Genomic DNA, 22,071 nt, shown 5'->3' with positions numbered 1-22,071 from the left:
AAATAAACATCTCTGAAACAGCTAGCAAGAATCTGTCTGTCCATATATATTTCCTTTCCACGGGACTCCTGGTTTGATATATGCGTGTTGCAGGATCCCCACTGCAACAATATTGTGACAGAAAAGCAACATTTCAGTGGTACCCACGAGTACACTGAATCCTTTTTAATAAAATCTAACAGTGTTAAAATGGTGTGTAAATAGATGCCATTTTCCTCTCAACTGACACATTATTTATCCTAGTGCTACCTATATTCCCTTTTATTACACAAAAACATAGTCAACTCCTATTAGTCTATTGCAATTTAGTAATTCTTAGTTAAATGGATGTTCTCCCTTGTATGATCAATAGCCTAAATGTGGCAGCAAGAAGTTAAACCAATTTGAAGATCAGATCAGTAAGCTTAGCCTCACAATATAAAATTGTAAACTCCTTTATTATTAAAGTAACGTGTATTCATCTTGGCTTCCCAGGTGGTGTTATTCCAGCATATTTATTTAATAGTGTGCTAAAAATAGTCAGTGCAACATTAGTATTGTCTGGCTTCTAACAGGCAGCTAGCTCAGCTGAGGTGTGCCTGGCCTTGAACAAAGTACATCTGCGCCTTTAATTTTTCATCAGCTCTAATACAAATTCAAGAGCAGGCTTTAATTGGTCAGGTCATAAAGGGATATAATTAGAGACTAGTGGAAGAGGGAAGTTGGAGGAAAAAGAGAGAGTAAACAATGCTATCTATAATCAAGGGCATCATTGAAAATTCAGTAAAGGGAATTCTGCTTAGTTTGGCTTCCTGCGTTCTGCATGCCTGTCTGTGATAAGAGCTGTCTGGGAGTTATTCACCCACTAATAAATCTTCCTTATAGACCTGTAACTCTGCTAGAATAAAATCAGAGTTTTATGCACTCTTAGTTTGATCAGTGCAAATAATTCTGTGCTTTCTAATGGAAAAGAGACTTTTCAGTTGAGACCCAGTGGCCTGAAAGTTAGACACTACGAGAGACAGTAAATAATGTTTTCTACAACACCTACCTCTTACTATATTGTTTTTATCCTCTCAAAAAAGCACATTCATACATTTTCCAAAGTGGGGAGTATTGCGGAGATTTTTTTTTTTACTTTGATATGGCGTGCTTATCTTAAAGAACAAACTACTTGCATTGTTTTGGTGTTTGCAGAGAGGTTCTATAGATACTTTGCTCCAACAATTTTGAATTATGATATTAATAAAGTTTAAGCCGTTAAGGGAAAATAGGGGAAGGACAGCTAGGTTCTTTGGAGTTAGGCTGTTTGAAATGGTGCTTCCAGCACCTTAAAAATTCCAGAAGTGTGATTTCCTTTAAAAACATGCAAAATGCAGAAAGAAGTGTGGCAATGCCAGGTGTGTTTGGCTTCTGACGAGCACTGAAAAATCTATAGCTAAAAATACTGGGAAAGCTTTCCATTTTCAACCATTTTTTTGTAGACTGTGTGAATGGCTTTGGTTAAATGTTACCTGAGTAACATTTTTGTGTAAGCGATTAAGTTTTCACAGAAGCAGATGCTTATCTTCAAAAGACGTTTAGCTGATATCTCAGTGTTGTACTCCCAGAAATTACAGAAAATCAAACTTCCATTAAACTTTTTTTTTTTCCAGTCAGATTGTTTAAATCCAGACTTAGTGCAAGTACTAGGACGGAAACTATATTAAATTGAAGATTATAGGCTTCCAGCTAAGATAAAAAATGGTCCAAGTCGTGTTCTTCTTTGATGTTTATAACCGTTCTTTAAAACAAAACAGAATGCAAGCATGTGTGTGGTCATTATTTTAATTTTTACACAACCTGCAGCTTTTTAGTTCACAAAGGCAGCATGAAGTCGAATTAGGGGTTCTGAGTAACTAGGAATGGCACAAGAATGGGTGGCAAAAAGAACCCCAGCCTTGGTTGGGGGCAGAACTCTCCACGCCTGGGTTATCTGCCTGCAAAGTTGTTCTCTTTGCTGTGGGCAGAAAGGACAGGATTTGACCCGTTGACTTTATCATGATAGGCTGGTTAATCAAAATGTTTAACTGCCAGCAGCAAGCTCCAATTTGATTATTATCCTGTACAGGCATGCAGAAAAAGAGAAAGTGAAACCTTGTCCTCAGATAAACACATGAAATTTCTGTTTAGTTCAATGAGAGTTGTTCATGCTTCACTGAAGGCACAATTGGCTGAATAAGACTAACTAAATTGACCATACTTTCAAGATAATTTAATTACATCTCTTTGTATTTAAGGATATGTACAGTAAACACCATGCTCTAATAGCAACCCTTTTCTTCCCTCTCTCCTTCCAATAAAACCTTTTATTTGATCTCAGAGGTGGACTAGATAGAATGTCTTAGGGTCAAATACAAATTAATGTATGTTAAGTGCTTCAGAGGTTCCACATGTCATTAAAAACAACAGTCAAAATCCTTCAGTCTTCATGAACTGTTATAAAAAAGAACTTTGTTTAAAAGATTGGATTATTTTTCCATGTGTTTTATTTGGACATGCAGACTGAGGGAAAAAAAATATGAACTGAAAATCCTGAGATGTAGTCCCTTAAACTTTGCACTCATGGTTAACTTAGATAAGTGGTGCAGAGGAAAAAACTAACAACTGTGGTAAGCTCAAATTTCAGAAATCTGCATATTAATTTTGGAATTGCTTAGTAAATCCTATACACTGCAGATGCAAAGACCTTCAGAAAATGCACTTTAGGGATGTAAAATATTTTAGTTAATGGCAATGTGCTTGGTGCCAGACTTCATTCTGCTACAACTATTATACATTAAATGAACTGCACTGAAAATGGAATTAGATCTTTGCATTACTCTTACCATCCAGCTATAATTCATTTTTAGATTGCATCATTTTTTGCTAGCAGCACAAAAAAACCATCAGAAGTATTAATCTAATAACACTCCAGGCAATATGTAAGATCATGGGAGACTCAGGTAAACCAACATATTCAGTACATCATTAGTTTGAATGTTAATATTTTTCAATGTATCATTATGCTCTGTACATTAACATTTACCACAGAATAGCTTGCAGAAAAAAACCCCAACAACAACAACTCTCCTGTTCATTCTGGAAGTCTTCTACACTTGTAATATCCTCGACCTGTCAGATGAAACCTGGAGAGGTTGTCACCCAGAAGGGAAGATGTGGTAGATCCCAAAGAAGAAGGCATGATTATGTTTCCATTGACAGAAGCACAGGGGAACAGAACAATATGCAGATGGAAAAGACAGTGTCCTCTAATAGCCTGCAGAAAAATCTTACTGGGCTAGGTTGCCGGAAGTGGATCTCTTCTTCCAGGGGAAAGTTGCAACATGAGTACTCTTCATCAAACCAGAGTCTCAAGACCTTCTTGAGAAGCTATATCCATTTGACCAATTTTTTTTCTGTCCAAAACTAAAAATACTCTGTTAGGAAATGTGGACCTCTGTCTGTCTGGAGAAAACTGGCACCTCATTTCACTCTCAACACTCATCATTTAGCAGATAGCATTAGATATCCTGTCACTGCCAACATGACTAGAACTTTTAAAAATCACGTGGAATCCTGCACTTCGGGGAAAGTACAAGATTTTGTAGCCTTATAAACAACAGAAATGTCATCATTTCATGGGAATACTTTATAGTCTGCAGTATCACTTAAAAAAATCTGTTGTTTTGAAGGTGAAAGGGAGAAAGCAGCTTTTGCTATGAACACCAATTTAAACCTCCACAATTAGTCAATGTCACTGTTCTAAATGAGCAAATATAATCCAAAACCTGCAGCTGACAGGCTGCAGGCAAGCTTTGGTAAAATAGCACTATGGATCCTAACTGTGTGAAACTCTCATGGTACCTAGGCTATGGGGACTATTACATCGTACCTGAGTTATAAAGAGCATCCTGTAGGTATAGAGAACAAGAGGCCCAAGTTACAGTAATCAATAATAGATGCCAAAATAAAACTGCTTAGTAGAAGTCCACTTAGAGATTCATTATCAGGGTTTTCCATCCTTTGAAAGTTTTATTTCCCCTTTCCCTTAGCCCATACTAGACAATGTGCAGGATGTAACTCCACAACTTACCAAAGACTTTTACCCCACACTCCTGTCCTATGAGTGAGCTCTTTCAGATGTCAAAGAAATCAGGTCCTCATCAAGCAGTGACTTGGTTCCCTTCCAGCTGGATCAGATGACATCCTTACCGGGCCAACACATCTGTTCTGAAAGGAGCCCCTTGTAGGAACAGTTCCGTCCTTCCCACTCAGCACTTAAATGTGCTGTTACACTTAAATACACAAACAGTGTTTATATACTGATTATACATCAGTTGTACACTGGGGAACAGATTGCCACAGCCCCCACACAGCTGCCATCTAAACCATGCAGCTCAGAGCTTCTTGAGCTCTTGGGTTTTGATGGCCTAAATCCACACATCTCACTTGCTGCTTGTCCAGTGAACCTTCCTTCCAGTGTCCCAGCACTACCGGGGTGCTGGAAGCACGCTCTCATGCACAGGCTCCAGAAAGCATCTCCCACCTGATGCTGGCCAGGTTGTTTCACATGCAGCACCTAATCCATAACAACACGTGCAGGACATGCTGGGCCACTGAGGCCAGTGCCCTCTGACGCTCACAGTCATGTCATGTACACCATTTCATAAAATGACCAACCTTCGGCTGAAAGCTGCTTAGATTGCTTGATCCCATTATCTCGTTTATTGAAAGGTTATTTTAGAGTCTCATTCCTTTGATGGTTTGAATCTGTCTTCTAATTTCCAGGCTCATTTTATCTCTGTGCAGTTCATACCCATTTGGATTCAGTCTCCATCCTGCTGAAGCTATTCCAGCTTGTATAAATTTATTATCATTGGGCCAAAGATTCAGGAGAAATGGGAGCTTGATTTTGCAGTTGGGGTGCTCAGGATATTCACGTGGGATGCCTGTATCAATAAATATTGGATTATTTTTATTAAGGGTTTCATCAGGAGACAGCTCAAAATAGAATAACCAGTCAACCCAGTGACTAGGACATGTGATTTAGTTTAAATCCTTACTTTAAATTTAATGTAACAAGGATTTTAAAATAGGTCTTTCATCTCCCAGTGAATATCTAAGCATGAGGCAATGAGGTGAAGCAGGTGTCAAGGAGTGGTGGGGGGAGTCCCTTAGTTAACACTACATTTTGAATAAAGTGCATCCTGACAATCAACCAACCACAGCACACCTACTGCTGTAAAAGGATTACCTCAGAAGTACACAGTGAAAACAGCCTCTCTCTTGGACACCTGGCATAACCTACTGTTGGAAGGAAGGTTTTACCTTCTTGGACTGGCTACTTTAACCATTTCCATGGCCAGCATTCTACTTTAACTCATATTCCTGTGGACACAGCTGTCCCCAGGTGCTGCAGAGGAGCTGGACTCCAGCATGTGGAGTGAGGGAGTCCACTAAGTGGATAGGCACATAAAAGACCAGCAATACCAAGGTCTTTATGCAATTAATCCTCTGTTTACATCTATGAGTACACAGTAACTAGTATAATAAGACATTACTTTCATCCACATAGTTATGGTTAAAAAAGAGGCAGAAAAAGGCAAGAAGAGAGGAGAGGAGAGGAGAGGAGAGGAGAGGATCTTTTTGAAAATATTGTTCAGGGAAGATCATATTTGGTTGACTACAAATACTGCCTTTTAGAAAGGTTTTTTACATGGTCAGGGACAGAAACAGATAACCACTGAAGGAGAGATGATAACAGGAAGCTAATTATAAAAACTAGAAATAGCTCTGCTGTAAACATATAATTATCTTTCACTGTCATTTTTTCATCCTTTGGCATTTAATATCTTGCATTAATTACAAATTTCATGTAATGGATTTGAGAATCTCTCATATTGAAAAATGAAACTCTGCACCTAGCTTGATTACAACTTTATCTTTGTTAGCCAGTAATAAAACAAAGTCCTTCCTTTTCCACTCTTGAAATTATACTCTTTCCACCCAAGAAAATAATTACAGGGGAATTCTTACTTCAGTCTAAGGCATTTTTCTAAACTGACCATTTCATAAACCTTTTGGAAGCAGGCCAGAAGTAGAGGTGACATATGATACTCAGGACAAACCAGATCCAACACTGTGATTTGCTCTTCTCCCTTTAAATTATAGCTCCAGTGGCTTCCCCAGACTCCACCTGCATAAAGTAATGCTACAGCTACTTGTTAATAGGGGACAGATTTTGAAAGCAACTCTAGTGCAAGTTGCAAACTGGTCCATGCCTAAACCAGTCAACTCAGTGTCCTGTGTAGGAAGGGTAAGCCATTGCACATTCTAGGATATTAATTAAAAATAGGAATTTTTATCAGTTTACATAATTTTAAACAATTTAAAATCAGAGACATACACTTTTATGTCAACTCTTGAGAGGTGCTCCTTTGATGACACTGGAGACTGCAGGGCACTTGACTGTAAACCTGGGAGGTGACCCTGGAGCCGTTCCTATCCTCTCCACTGTGAAGCAGTCACTTCATATTAGACACGCAGTTGATAAAATTCTCTTTTTATTGTCAGCTTAATCCATGCAAAACTCTCAATTTAGTCTGAGCTTTTCAAATAGTTCTCAGTGTGCATAATGAAGTTCCTTCTGGCACTGTGGGCACATACAAGTGTGCCTGTAATTTCGCACCACTCTTTCTCTCCCACAGCCATCCATATTATTGCCCACTTGATCAACATTGAGCGGTATCATTCCAGCCAGTCGAAAGAAGCTGGGGAGTTACGGAATAAACTTTCTGGTCTTGGCAAGAGCCCAAATGAAAGCTACTTGAACCCAATCAGGACCTATGAAACAGTAAGCTGTCACTTTTTAGGTTTCCTCATCTAAAAAGTTTTCCTCTATGGATTCTATTGTCGGAAAAACTGTATTTCAAAGCCTTTTAACCAGAGCAAGAAGGTGCTGCCAAAGGTCAACCTCAATTTCAGCTGAAAACACTTACTCAGAGCTGCAATTTTCAGGTTACTAAGCTCAAAGAAATGTCTATAGTATTTTAATTAGTTTGTCAGGAGACAGCTGGTGGGGGGAGGATAAGGAGTGTTGTGAATAGTAGGCAATTAAATAAACCTGCAAAGAATTTTAAAAACTCCCAAAACTAAACTATAAATACAAGGAACAAACACAACTTCTTTTCAGAAAGGAAAATAACCAAACAGCAATAGTGCTTCACAATACTTCTTTCACATTTGCTATTTGTGTCTCCCCATGGTGGTGCAGCACCTTCCCAATCTGAGGGCTGATCCTGCCTCATTACGTGTCAAGTGTGGCTGCCCAGGGAAGAGCACCTTCGAAACCACCCACAGGGTTGCTGCATATGGGAAGCAGGACAGGGGGAAGCTACAGCTGCTGTGTGCTTTTCAGAGCCTAGCAGACCTACAGAATCCTCAACCCTGCAAATAAATAGTCCTGCTTGTTTTGGGGAAAAAAGTGACTCCTGTCACTGTCTTGGATAACCCACAACAGAACTGTAAGGTCTTCCTTATAATATTCATAACATAAAGAAAAGCTGAGCATGCAGAGAATGCATGTAAGCCATGCAAAAGTTAATCAGCTTTTTTTTCCTTATCCCATTATAGCACACATCACATTTATGTTATGTTTCCTTGTGTATCCTGTTGCATAGTTACATATTCCAGGGTTGAAATGGCCTTGATGAGACTCCCATGCATACTGTTCTACTCTTTCGAAAATTCCCACATAGTCAGCATGAAATAAGGACTCCTTGAACACCATGGAGTGGTGCTCTTTCAAACAGTGATGTGCTCCACTGAAACAAGAAATCAAGTGAGAAGATGGCTGGACAACCACTGATAGGATTCAACAGTGCTTTTAGGCTGCAAGGCTTGTCCTGCTTTTTCTTAGTTCCTTTCCAGTTTAGATAGCATGGGGTTTGCATCTTTCAAAACAAACAAGTAAACAAGTTCACTTTTGAAGAAAATCAAACAAATTGATGTAGTCAGTGGTGTGAGTGCAAAAATCTTCATGTTAGTGTCAACATATCAGTCAGGTTTATCAGAACAGGACAGCAAGCCAAAGGCTCAGCTGCCAAGTCTTTCAGTACACCCAGTGACCACTTTCACTGCATGCCCGTGAGGTGCTCCCCAGGAGCAGAACAAAGCTCACAGCTCTGGAGAGGAACTTACCATCTTTCAGTAAGCATTTTTGTCTCCACTAAGCATTCCCATAGTGATATAATTGTGAGGTAGGCCTCTAATTAGCGTTAAGATCCTAAATACCCTTGAGGAGGAAGGCTGGAATATTTTGAGATTCTTTCTCAGATTTCTCACAGCAATACACTCCACAATTACCTTTCAATTTACAGACTAGATTTTACTCTAACCTCTAATATTTATATTTCTTTTATCACTCACTTGTGTCTCAGTAGCTAAACTCAGAATTAATAAATTATGAAGGGAAGCAAACAAAAGATTGCTTCTAACTTCAGAGAAGAAAGTTCTGAGATCAACAATTCAGGCTTTCTTTGCAGTTTCATCCTACTGCCATTGAAGCAGTGTACTAAGTGTCTTTGACATTTTGCCTTTTTTCATCTCAGCATTCAAACTAGCCACTGTAGTGGAAATGTTCAAAATATCTCCTAGATCAATCCTGTTAATATGTAATAGGATCTGAACACACTCTTCACAGGTACCAATTTGAAAATGTACTGTGTGCTGTCAAGTGTGAACATTTGAAGGAATTATTTTACTGTAAAAAGTGACTGTAAAAATGGCATTGTGGAATTTTATCACCTCTAGGATTTCCAAATCAAATGAGTGCACTTTACAAGTACAATAGAGGGTTGTTTTTTTCCTCCTAGTGTATTAAGCTGTAGAACCAAATCAGGATCCAGAGGATGTGCTGAGCTCCTTCATTCCTGTGCATCAGCACAGGGAAAACAGATATACATGCTTTGTAGGCCAAATGGGGACTTCATTTACACTCTGATGGCATATTTAGCTTGATTCTCATCTTGCATGTGAGATTTTTACTGTTCTTCATGATTTGCACCTTATAACTGCAATCAGCATCTGACTGTTGTGTTCAAAATATGTCTTCACTCTCACTTCAGTTTATTTCGGTGGGTTTAGACAGATATACCAGACCTGTGCTGACATCTGTGAGTCATGAACAAGAAAGAACATTTTCTAGCCCGCATATTAATGTTTAATCACTGACAAGAACAAAAATGTAAATATAAATATGTCTTTTAAAAAATAAACCCAAGTATTATGCAGTGCATCTGCAGATAAATGTAAGGAACAGGCAAACAAGATACGTTTTTTAGGTAAATGAGAGTATGCCACCTTTGTACACCATTTCAGGGCTGCTACAGCCCCACAAACTTTGAAGTAAAGCAAGCACAAAAGAGTTCCACACCTTTATGGCTGCAGGTGTCTTAGCACCTGACTTTATCACCCTCACATAAATAAGCTGGTTTCTAGTACTGTTTTCTTTATTACACTTCTAGGTTTAATCTTATTTCTCTAATGATTTTTCTTTATTTGTGACACACTTTTATGTAAGCAAAATTGATAAAAGTATGAATGAGACTGTCTAATTTCCTCCTTTCAATTCCTGAAACAACTAAGCGGCAGCAAATATTTACATATCTGTTTGGAATAAGCCTGAGTAGAAATGGAGCAGAGGGATGTCTTTCCATGCTGTTCTATGTTAAAATGAAGGCTTGCCTTGCTTCTATGTCCTGTTCTGGTTTTGTTCCTATGCTGAAGATTTTGGCTTCACATGTAATAGCAGCAACAGAAACAATAATAAAAAAAAAAACAGAAATAGTAATAAAAGTAACAATTATAACAACAATAACTACTAGTACTAATACTAATAATGTATTCTTCTTATTCTAGAACACAACAGGAGAAGTACTAACTACCATAGCTGGAATAACTGGAGTTGTGATAACTGTGGCTTTAATTCTGATCATGACTTCATCCACTGAGCTCATCAGAAGGTCATGCTATGAGGTGTTCTGGTACACCCATCACCTCTTTGTGGTTTTCTTCACTGGTTTAATAATCCATGGTATGGGGTAAGTGTCTGCATGAACTACATGGGGTATATGTACACAGTTGAGATGAAACACCATCTAAATCTACAATCCTGTGCCTTTCTACTAATAAACTTCTGGGATCTTTGGTGAGATTACAAAATGAGAACACTCTGAAGTTAAAACACATCACTTTTCTGAGGACTGAAAGTGTCCTTTAGTTTATTCAGCCACTCTTCTACCATTTTATAACCTCCACCTTACCAGTGAATGAACTTTCGTGCTTGGGAACTGGGGACATTATAGATCAGGAATCAAATCTTTGTAGATTCAAACTGGTAAGGGATAGACCTTATGCTCATAGCTCTTGTAAGGCATTTTGCAAGAGACCTTGTAGAAGATCGAGAAGCTTTCAGCACGTCGCTTACCCTATGGTAGGTGTCCGTGGCCATTCTCCTCTGCATCCATAAAGGTAAAGTGATTTTGACCTTTCTCTGCAAGGACCAGAACCCCAAATTTCCTCACCATACAGACATACTGTGTAGTAGCGCTAGGTACTATACTACAAACCAGGTTTAAATGACTACAGTAACAAACAACTCAGGCTTGTGACTAGCCCAGTCAGATGGCTTTTATGGACACGGATGACTACCTGGTTGCTAATTGTCTCCCTGTTCCTCAGCACAAAAGAAAGTTCTGTCCTCTTAGAAGAGGATTCTATTTCTTACAGTGAGGGACAGCAGATTCATAGGACCTTTCCTGAGAAGCTCAGGGACTGATCAATCCTCTGTCAATGCAAAGTGAGAGCAGGAAGGTGCTTAAAGCTGAAAACATTTCTATCTTCTGTTTCCAGCTCCACTGGCAAAATCTGCTTCTCACTTGTGTGCTATCCTCCATTTCCTTTTCTCATTTCTGTGTGATAGCATTCATGTGAGTCTACATTCACATTCTAATTCAGTGAGTGCAGTTTTGAGGTAAATCTCATGGTCTTCCTCACCGCCTAGGTTTGGCTCATATCATGGTACAATACCTGGGCTGCAAAACCCAGTGTTTGGGGTGGAAATACACTCACAGGAACACATTGCTGTGTGCCAAGAGCTAACTAGTGATCCATTCACAGGACCAAGCCAGACTTAGTCCTGAACCCTAGGTAGCCCTCAACCATGTCCAGTGAGGGGCCCTCAACAAAGATTGCTTTGCTCCATAGATCTTTTCCTGCTGCCTAGCTTGTGTGCACATGGCCGCGAGCTGTAGTTAAGCTTTGCAGATCCAAGGACAGACATTTGGTGTTCACAAAATCACAGAATTGTTTGTGTTGGAAGGGACATAATGATCATCTAGTTCCAACCCCCCTGCCATGGGAAGGGACACCTCCCACTACACCAGGTTGCTAAAAACCCTATCAGCCTGTCCTTATTATCATAATATGCTTTTTATGTCTATTTAATAAAATACTCAGATGCTATTGCCCACCACTGAAGTATGTACAGACCACGACTCTTTGACAGAGTGGAACTTCCTAGCCCACAGAAGCATGTGCATGTGCCTGCTCTCTGGAGGTACATGGATGGCATCATCATGAGGCAGGGAACAGGCCAGTACAATGTTTTGTGGTGTGTTACTTTTCTCACCTCTTTCCTTGTGGTTTGAGAGTTGCCACATCCAGTTTGGCTTTCAGTGTTCCTGAAGTTGGCCCATTTTACAATTAGTCCCATTTTACAGAGGCAGAGCTGCAAGCAAATGCTGTAAACCATATCCTGGCCCTCTCCCCTCCCTCTCTGGCAAAACTTTTAGAATCTAACTTCAAACTACTATAATGAACCCTTTAAAACCTCCAGCTTTATAAGCTCCCTCTGTCTAGCCAGCTGACCAGCACTACTCAGGCAGAGACTTCCCCAAAAATGGGACACTGGCTGAAGAGCCCTATCAATACCATTCAATGAGCACTCTGCTCGCTCCAGGCTGGGAGTGCACTGCAACAGAGCTTCCTTCTGCCCCAGAACATCCCTACCACTACCCTGGTAATGAAAAAGAGTCAAACCCCAAAGTTTCATCCACCTCCCACTTCTTTCTCCTTCCCAGGTGGCTGAACAGACCTCACTCAACCTAACTCCTTTTCTTTCTGTCTGAACAGGTGGCAGAGCCAAACTAAGTATGCAAGCGAAAATTCAGAGAAACAATATGAAACAAACAGGCTGTCCCCATAAAAATCTTCCTTCTCTGCCCACAATCAACACCAGGTGAAACCCATTTAAACTGAACAGTTAGGATTGATATATTTTGAAAAAATCACATCATTAACATTCTCAGAAGTAAGGAAGCTAGAATTTAGTATGTTTAGAGAGTGTACATCTAATTACACTCTTCCAACTTTATTTGTAGTTTTAAAAAATGCATTTAGAAAGCAGTAAAGGAAAGAGAAGGTCTGTCACTATTAAATTTTATCACTTTACTAAACACTACCAGATGCTCAAATACAGAGGAGGTAAAAGAGCCTACTCCAAAGAACTTGGAAATCAAATTTTGCCACATAAAGTAAAATGTACATTTTCTATGCAAGGGCTCTCTGCACTTCAGCTGCACTGATGGATATCAATATTATAGCACACTTCTTGCCTTTGGTCAAAAAATCACTGCAAAACTAAAGGAAGGGTAATTTGAACAGGAGATCAGAACAGGTTTGAAGTGGCCAGTTCTCAAACTTTCATTTATCTCAGAAGTGGCATTTGATTATTAGTGCAAAAGGTAGAGAGACACAGAAACCTTGGAAAGAAGCATATCACTGATGAACATTTTTGTTTTAAGTCAGCTTGTCCGAGGTCAGACGCCTCAGAGTCTGCTGCTTCACAATGTCACTTACTGCAAAGATCACTACTGGGAATGGGAGAATGCCACTCAGTGCCCTCTGCCACAGTTTTCTGGCAACAAACCTGTGGTAAGAGTGATGTTTGTCTTGTGTTTTTAACTTACTGTCCTTTCTTGGGAGGCCAAATGTCTTAGGGAGCAAGGGGCTGGAGCGTATGCTAGTGACTGGCACTTAGTCTCATATTTAGAGAGTAGTTTCCCATTCCTCTTCCATGACCTCTCCCTGTGCATTAAAATAGTGATCTCAACCTCCTCTGTAATCAGGATAGACACATGCAGGTGAAGAGTATTGTGTACAATTTTGATGTCATTAACAGCAATTTTTATTTCTGGAAGATCCTTTAGTTAGTGAAGACTAACGCTCTCTTTGAAGGGTATGAGTATCAAAATTGTGCTCTATCGGATCTATTGTATGCATTTATTTTGAATAATTCAGTATCACCAATATCCTTTATGTGCTCATTGCACAAAGACAGCATCCAAGTGAAAACCTTATGAGGTTAGAGATACAGAAAATACAATAGAACTGTAAAGCTAGGGATGCAAATTAATATTATTATTTTAACTAATAGTACTTTAGTATGGTAGTTTAAATACCAAGGGAGAATAAGGTGGAGAGAAAATCATGTCCTTGCTTTGGGGCACACACTTCATGCTGTCCAGCCTTGATGTCTTAAGTTATGTAAAAAGGAGAGAATTTGAAACAATGAATTATGAAAGGGAAAGGCACAAGGCAGGAAAAACGTCCCATGGAAGGGTGATTTTGCTAGAACAAGATTGCAAATCCACAGGGGGTAATTAAGTAGCAGACTTGTACAGTATGTCAGATGTCTTGCATACAAACAAAATCATTTAACATTTTCAGCTCAAGATTTAGGTTGCTCATATGCAAGTGTCTGTTGTTTCTTCCAAAAAGAGAAAAACATACCAAAGGAAATCCTAAAGTAAAGGAGAAAAATTAGCATTCAGTGTCTGGTAGCTCTTTTAATGGCTGACATAGATTTTTCTTAAACTAAACTATTGTTAGCCACTATCCAACCAGCATATTAATGAGAAAATGAATGCCTCTCTAAAAATTTCAGCTACAATGTCACCATAAAAATCAATACATGGCTACACACCATGAATACAGACACAAGCTTGCTTCCAACAGCATGTCTTGACATTCATTATCATAAAACTAACTGGAAAGAACTTCCACTTCTCTGTGTTAAACCTATTTTGTCACACTTTCCTGCCTACCCAGGGCCATACTTGCACAGTCACATTACTTTAAATGGATTGTGATAATACCACATGGCATATAGATCATCGATATGAACAGTGCCTTGCTGGATGTGTAACGTGCTATGGTGTGATACCTGCTAGACAGCGCAGATAAATAGCACAGACTCACTCAGAGGCTAAAAGGCCCCGGCGAGGTTTGTGCAGCAGCGGCAGGGGCTGGCGCGGGTGGGACTGAGCAGGGAAGGGACACCGCTGCTGGGACAGAGTGAAGTGACACCAGAGGGCACACCACGCTGGCCACGGCTCCTGGGGCAGGCTACCACGACAGAGGCCCTCTCTCAGTCACGTCACACCTGCTCCCCTGCTCCATATTTCAGCAGGTAGGAAGCAGCCCAGTCTGGCTCCCGCTGAGGACGATGGAGCACTCCTCTTGCACCCGGGGCACCCGGACTTTTATCCTCACAGCCTCGCCTGAGCCACCACCGCCCCACCTCAGTTCATTCTCATTACAGGAGGAAATTCTACTTGGGCAAGAATACTGATGCCCTGATTAGCCAGCCAGGAGTTGCTTAGGAGCCCATCTCTCCTGGTGGATGCCCCGTTGTCCCAACCCAGCCAAGAGATATTTTGGATTGAATGCTCCGTTGCACTGGAGTGATGGCACATTTAAAATTCCAGCTGAGCTCTCGCACAGGGTAGCCTGCAACCTTATCATTCCTGTCACATGCTTTTGTTTACAGGTAGCACAAATGGAAGGGAGGAAAAACAGATCTCATCATTACTGTGGCTTGATATATGCAAATGTATTCAAGACATGAGATTACCCACTGTGCAGAGACACCTGTAGTATTTAGGGACAACGGATGTGTTGAGTTTCTGCTTTAGCTGAGAATCTTCTGGCTTATGCTGGTTTCTTCCCATTATTAAATCATGCTTCTTTTTTTTTTTTAATTTAATTTTCAAGACTTAACCTTGGGAAATTGCCACTCCACCCTCTTAGCACTTTCTAAGGAAGCCACATAATTTTATGGCTTGCTTCTCATAAAAGACACTTTATAACCCCTGTTACCCAGCTTGTGGAGCAAAGTCAATGTTTCAGCAAGTAAAGTTACTCTTTGACGATTTTAAAAGCCACATGATCGTGGCATATTCAGTTTGCTAGAATGAGCTGTGTCATTAACAAAAGTGGAAATAAAACAGTATCTCTTCCAGGAAAAAAAAAAAGGAAGGATTCTTTTTAAATCATGAAGATTCAATTACATTTAATTATCTTAGCTATCAGTGCAACTCAGTGAGATGATCAGCTCATATACTTGAATATCCAAGTACCTCTGATTGTTACAGGGATCAGTACATACAATTAGCAAGTACAAGCACAGCAATCAACTGCAGTACTTAAAGTATGACCAACTTAGTATCCCAGATCAAAAAAAAGCATTTATTGATAAAGAGTTGACTAATGGATTAAGTGGAAATGAATCCCATTTCTCTAATTGAATATTTGGGGCTTAATGTTTTCTCATGACCACTCCAAAATACTTTAGACTTTGGAGGAAAAAAAGGTTGTAAGGCTATGGGTAATACTGTATAACTGTACACATCTATACAGCTTCAGGTCCAATGACATCTATATGTAACAACACCTAAATACATTAATCATTTGCCTTTCAATAGGAAAAGATTGTAAAGGACTCCTCTTGGCCAGAGTACAGATAGATATTAGCACTGCTATTGGAGTGTGTTTGTGAGGGAGTCCCATATGTCTATTCCACAAGAAAGCCAGAACTGCTACAGCAGCAACACAAATACTCTCTTGAGAAAGATGAACCAAAAATCACAGAAAATCGAATCATTTTACCTGCTGATTTAAACCAGAAAAGCAAAGTATTTTTATAGACATTCAAATAAATGCTGCTTTTAATTATGCAATTTTCTACAGGCTTGGAAGTGGGTTTTAAGTCCTATGGTATTGTACATCTGTGAAAGAACTGTTAGGTTTTGGAGATTTCAACAGGAAGTCATCATTACTAAGGTATGGAACGTAGCTTGCACATCTACATTATAAAACCCATTATGTCAATAACTTTTTTATCATTTATAGGTAACTTCTCTATGTTAGGACCTCATTTTTCACCCCTAGCTTCAGCAACTTTTCAATCATAAGCATGCTTTCAGCCAAGTATTAATTTTAGATTTTGCATTTATTCCAATAGCAAATCCATAAGAATATTCCATATGGGACCAAACTTGATTAATGAAGTACCAGACTTTACACCACCATGACACAAACACCTGCTTGTGGTCTCTCTTTTTAATGAACTAAAACCGTGTTCCACTGCAGTTAATGCCAGAGACTACCTTGACTTCAGTAGCAGAACACGGTTTTTACTTTAAAATCTGGAGGCTTCCAGGAGATGAAGGAGTTACATTATAAGTTAGCATATATAGTTGAAGCTTCGCTAATACCACTGTAACAACTTCTCCCAGCTGTGTGTCAAGGGACTATTTAAGTCACATCAGAATAGATTGAGGATGTCGCTATTGAAGCAGCTGAGTCCACATGTATCAAGCCAGCGATCAGAAACAGGTGTATCTTGTGTGAGGGGAACAGGATGTTGAATAATTCTTGCTGCTGATTTCACAGAGTGGCTGTGATCTGAGAATGCCAGTATACTATGTGTGACGTACAAAACTGCTGCTTAACTGAGATTACCTCTTTATAAAAGTGCGTTAGGATTGAGCTCACTGTGCTTTTTTCTTCATAATCCCACAGACTTAGCAGTGTTACATGAGAGTAAAACTAGGAATTAATGAATTATTCTAATCAATTAAGAAATACTTTTGCACAGGTTACACCAAGAAAATTGACAAATTGTTGAATTGTTACAGCCTTTCCTCTGCCTCTTGCACTCAGAAGTCAAGCTGTCCCACAATACATACTGCACATACTCTCAAGCTATTGGGCAACAACACTGCAACATGCAGGTTAGGGTATCTGTGACCTAATGAAAACAAACATTTACCCTTCTGAATGAAAATAAAATTTGTCCCTTTGTCATTGTTCAGGTGGTGACACATTCCTCTGGAGTCCTTGAGCTTCACATGAAGAAACATGGCTTTAAAATGGGAGCTGGTCAGTATATCTTTCTACAGTGTCCATCTGTCTCACAGCTGGAGTGGCACCCTTTCACCCTCACCTCAGCTCCCGAGGAGGAATACTTCAGTGTCCACATACGAGTTGTTGGGGATTGGACTGCAGCCCTTTTCAAGGCCTTTGGAGCAGAGGAAAAAGCTTTCAAGGAATTGTGGATGTTACCAAGGTTTGAACAAGAGACTATATATTTTAAAATGTTACTTCTACATTTTAAAATAAATGTTAATATTTTAACTTTAATTAATTTTGCATGTGTTTTTTATGATACATAATTAGATTATAGTTCAGGATTCATAAATACAGCATTATGCTAAAAAACACCACAAACAAATAGCCATGAACTGGGGCCAGCAGCTACCAAGAGGATGTGATGACTAATCCAAGATTTAAAGTCCATGTCAATGGACTACCATCTAGATCTCTAATACCTATATGTACACCTAAAGATCTCTATTTTGAATTATGATTGTTTAATAAATGACGCTGGAAAATATCTGCTAGATTTGTGCCTCTATGCTTACACTCATGCTCTGATGGTGCCCATCACTTACCATCCAAAATTCCAGCTTTCCCCTTTCAGTTACTTAGATAATCTGTGGTCCCTGAAACTTCTGCCTAAAACTTACTTCTTTCTGACAGTCTCCTTCAATGCTGTCTCCATTTGCCGAACTCTGCTCCACTTTATAAACATTATTTGTGTTCAAATCCTGTATCTGCATCATCTTAACACAAGCAAAAAGTTGATGGTCTCTTGCTCCAAGTTAGCAGGCATCCTCTGAGCCATCCCAACTTACTCCAGCTAAGGACATGGCTCTATACATAATGGATTCAAACCATGTAGCTCTGCTCCTGCATTGCTTGCAGGAATAGGGGAGATTTTCAGCAACGAAGAGCCCAGCACAGGATCATTTAAATTCTGGTGGAGTGTGTAGGGCCTGGGACCAGAGGGACTGATTTCCCCCTGGAAAGTTTATAGACCCCGTGAGCTGCAGAGGTTTGCTAGAGGGTGGGTGCAGAGAAGAAAGTCTGGTCCAGTCCTTGCATTGTATCAGTTAATAAGAATTAGAAATGAAATCAGAGCCTTTGTTAAAGGCAACTGGAATGAGATGTATGGCATTTCAGCAGAACTGGAGCAAAAATTGTTCAAAGTGATTGACAGCAAGTGTAAAAAATGAGAAAGAGAAAAACGTTATCAAATGTTGCTTGCCATAATGCAGGGCTGAAATTAACAATACTTTCATATATAAACACTCTTCTTTTTAATCTTGTTGGGGTGCCTAATGACATCATTCATTTGCTTTCTTGCTATGTACTAAAACCAATATTTCAATAGTTAAACTAGCAATAAAGCAAAAACCAGATCTTTTTCACAGTTTCAATATCTAAAGATATACACCAAATTGGTGACTATATTAAAAAATAACATTTAGCAGAAACTGAGCAGATGTAGCAACCAAGTAATAAGGTAGGGTTAAGAACAAAATGTGTTTTTTAATTAATAAAAGAAGATTACAATAAAATGTTCATGCATATCTATAGGTAGCAAAGGCAGTTGTGATTTCTGACCAGTTTGGGAGCTAAAACCATAGAATACACTATTTCTGTGAAGATAATCAAGTTCCATATTATGTCACTTAAGGATTTTGGCTGACTTAATTGCTGTTTTAATACATTGCCCCAAAATCTAACTTCTCTTACAGTCAGGAGTACTACACAATCATCATGGTGATCAGCAAATGTTTAAACTCAAAAAATAATCATAGAATCTGTTAATGATACTTTTTCAAAACTAAATATTTCTCCTGCCTTCCCCATAAGCATAAGTTCTTTTCTAATGAAATTGTGGACATGGATACGATGAATATGGACAATCCAAACTACAGCTAGAAAGTCCATAGCCCTATTTTCTACTTCTCTTTGGCAAATGCAAATGTAATATTTTTTGTCACTTTGTTTACTGTCTTTACCTTCCTCCACTCTGTCTAGATCAAATAAATGAGTTGCATAGCTCAGTTTCTCCTCCTCCTCTTTCTCCTCGCTGTTTGTCTGAGGCTTTGTATTTGGCTAAGCTGTATAGCTATGGCTGAAGAAGGCATTCAAACCAGTGATGGGATCTCTGTCACCTGAGGATTTAGGAGCAGACTGACAAGACAAATCTCTCCAAGGAATGATTCAGAAATAATTGAACCTGTCTTATAGCACAGCAACAGACTAGAGAATCCTTGAAATTTCTTCCAGATCAATTTTTTCTCAATCTACTGACAACGAGAATTGCTTCCAGCCTCACATTGAACTACATAGAAAGTTTATCTGAAATCTGCTCTTAGGCACTATACATATATACCACAAATTAACCATATTTTACAGGAAGTTTTGAGTGCTCAAAAAATACTGGGCTGGGCAATAATCTAAATAATTGCACACATTAAAAAAAAAAAAAAAATTCTTTATGTCTAAGGTCAGATTTCCAGAAGTTATGCCAGAGTAGCTGTTTTGTTTGCTACCGCACTTGCAGAGTATTCTGAATATTGAAATAAAAGGGAAAATGTTTGCTGGGGCTTTTAAAAAACTAACAATAAGGTTTGAGATATATTGCGTCCCTATATTTGTGTGTAGCATCGCTTGGGGATCCCCCTTTCTCTTCCTATTAAAACACTTCATTTTAATTATGTGTGCCTATTTGTTTATAGTATTTGAGATTAAATTTTAAGGATGGTTCATGCAATAAAGAACAAAAAACAACAGAAAATCTAAAAGGAAGAAAAAACTTTTTTTCTTTCTAAGGACTGGGTGTTAGTGAAACCATCTTCCAGAGCATGTATGTTGTATAAAGACAGGCTGGAAAGAGCACTCCAAACTACTGTGTGCATTTACACTTCATGTTGCTAAAGGAATGAATCTGATTATTCAGTTACCTTTTCATCTCTAATTTTGACCAAAAGTAATTTCTTGGCATCAGCAACATTGATTACAGGAGGTAGTAACATACACAAGCATTTGTCCTTACATGTTTTGTCTTTACATCAGATACTAAGTACAGTATTATGCCAAAAATGTATTCCTGAAATACTGCTTTTTCAGAAAGAGCTGAGAAAATAGTAGTACCCTTGCATATGATGACCTTTTTCTTGCCTTCCCTTTTATTACTTTAACTCAAATACGGAACTTTTAAAAATGATTAATATAATCTGTTCCTCTTCATTTTGATATGTACAATATAACAAATAAAGCTCTAAAACAGGATGCTTTTCAGTAATTCATAATTAAGTATGCAAATTCCACAGCTAAATTTGGACATGCAATTATATGACTAATCACATTTCAGAAAGCCAGAAAATTGCAATTGCATGCTTAAATAGATGGCCAGGCCCCAAACCCACACGGGTGCTCTTGTTCTCTCACTTCAGAAAAGACAGTTGCTTTGCTATTAAACGGCAACCACTGAAAATTAAATGTATTTGTACAGACAATTTATGTGCCATCTTAGACATGTCTCCTCTCTTTTATTTTAACAGCAATTCAGTTTCGAAAATGCACAGCCCAACAAATGTTAACCTTTCTGTCACTTTGTGCGTTGTTGACTCTTGACTAAATGTCTTGTTGCTGTAGACTGGCTGTGGATGGACCATATGGATCTGCAACCACAGACATCTTCCGTTACCAAGTCAGTGTGTGCATTGCTGGAGTCACGCCATTTGCCTCTGTTTTAAAATCCATTTGGTACAAATGCTGCAACCCTAACACAGTACTGGCACTGCAGAAGGTAGGTGGGAAAGTTTATTGCTTCAATAAAAAGCTCCACAAGTGAGCCTACTTAGCCAGGGGAGAGAGGCAATTCAGAGCTAGAGGCTCACTTGAGTGCTTTAACTCTGAGAAGCAGCCACTCCCTTTTCAGTTGCCTTAGGAACTGTTGTGGGGTGAAGTCTCCTGAATTCACTGTGATTCCCCAGGAAAGAAGGTAGCCCTAGCTGCAGTGTTTTTAGTAAAAGTTGAAGAATCAGATTTTCAATAGCAACTGGAGATAACTGTGAAATGTCTTTCATAGCTAGACAGATAATTAGAGAGCTACAAGAGAAACTTACCCTCTTTCTTACCAAAAATAAATCCTGCAATGTCATCTCAATCAGAAGTGAAGGGCAGCACTTGCTCTTTGCCTAGCTGCAAGTTTCATGAGGATCCTTTGGCAGTGTGTCCTGGTCCAGAATGCTGCATTCAGCAACCATTTTCTGCTTTTCTCACATTGCAAAGTCAGGATATTGACCAGCATAGAAGGAATAAAAAAGGCATTTAAGCTCCAGATGAGATGCATATATCAAGATGCATATTACTCCATCAAACCACTTTAATTATTTTGTTGAAAAAATATATTTGGGTCTATAAGGCAAAGATGGCACCCATTAAATTAACATACTCTTGATTTTCTAACCTGTTATATACCTTCTGCTGATGGCATGTGAGGCAGCACTGGGGGAGGCTAGGTGAAGAAGAGACAGTAGGTGAAGTGGGGTGAGGGCAAGAAGGTAACATAGAAAAAAATCAGCATTAAACGTTCTCTTCCATATCCATCATGGCAAGTGGTAGCTTGTGGACATTACAGCTTCTTTTAGCCCATTTTCCACTGTAAAAGCTGAATCAGGAAGTGTTCAACATTTTGCATTTAAGGACAAACATTGAAATTGCATTGGAGTGGACAGATCTCTGAAAGGGTCAATACATATGGAGCTGATTGCAGGACCAAGGGGCTGATCTTTTTAAATGAAAGAGAGT

General features: G+C 39.1%; 1 protein-coding gene across 1 annotated transcript in view; it reads left to right on the top strand.

The window, feature by feature from the left end:
• Nucleotides 1–22,071, top strand: part of NOX3 (NADPH oxidase 3) — a 41,386-nt gene that overhangs the window by 5,095 nt on the left and 14,220 nt on the right. The window contains exons 5-10 of the mRNA XM_008637891.2: nt 6,708–6,853; nt 9,919–10,100; nt 12,864–12,993; nt 16,090–16,182; nt 17,217–17,470; nt 20,914–21,067. Coding sequence (XP_008636113.1) covers nt 6,708–6,853; nt 9,919–10,100; nt 12,864–12,993; nt 16,090–16,182; nt 17,217–17,470; nt 20,914–21,067 — 959 coding nt within the window. The remainder of the gene's footprint in view (nt 1–6,707; nt 6,854–9,918; nt 10,101–12,863; nt 12,994–16,089; nt 16,183–17,216; nt 17,471–20,913; nt 21,068–22,071) is intronic.

The sequence above is a fragment of the Corvus brachyrhynchos genome, unplaced genomic scaffold (genome assembly GCF_000691975.1).
Source record: "Corvus brachyrhynchos isolate BGI_N302 unplaced genomic scaffold, ASM69197v1 scaffold14, whole genome shotgun sequence".
Taxonomy (NCBI): domain Eukaryota; kingdom Metazoa; phylum Chordata; class Aves; order Passeriformes; family Corvidae; genus Corvus; species Corvus brachyrhynchos.
The sequence above is the reverse complement of the archived record's forward strand: the minus strand, read 5'-3'. Positions and strand labels throughout refer to the sequence as shown.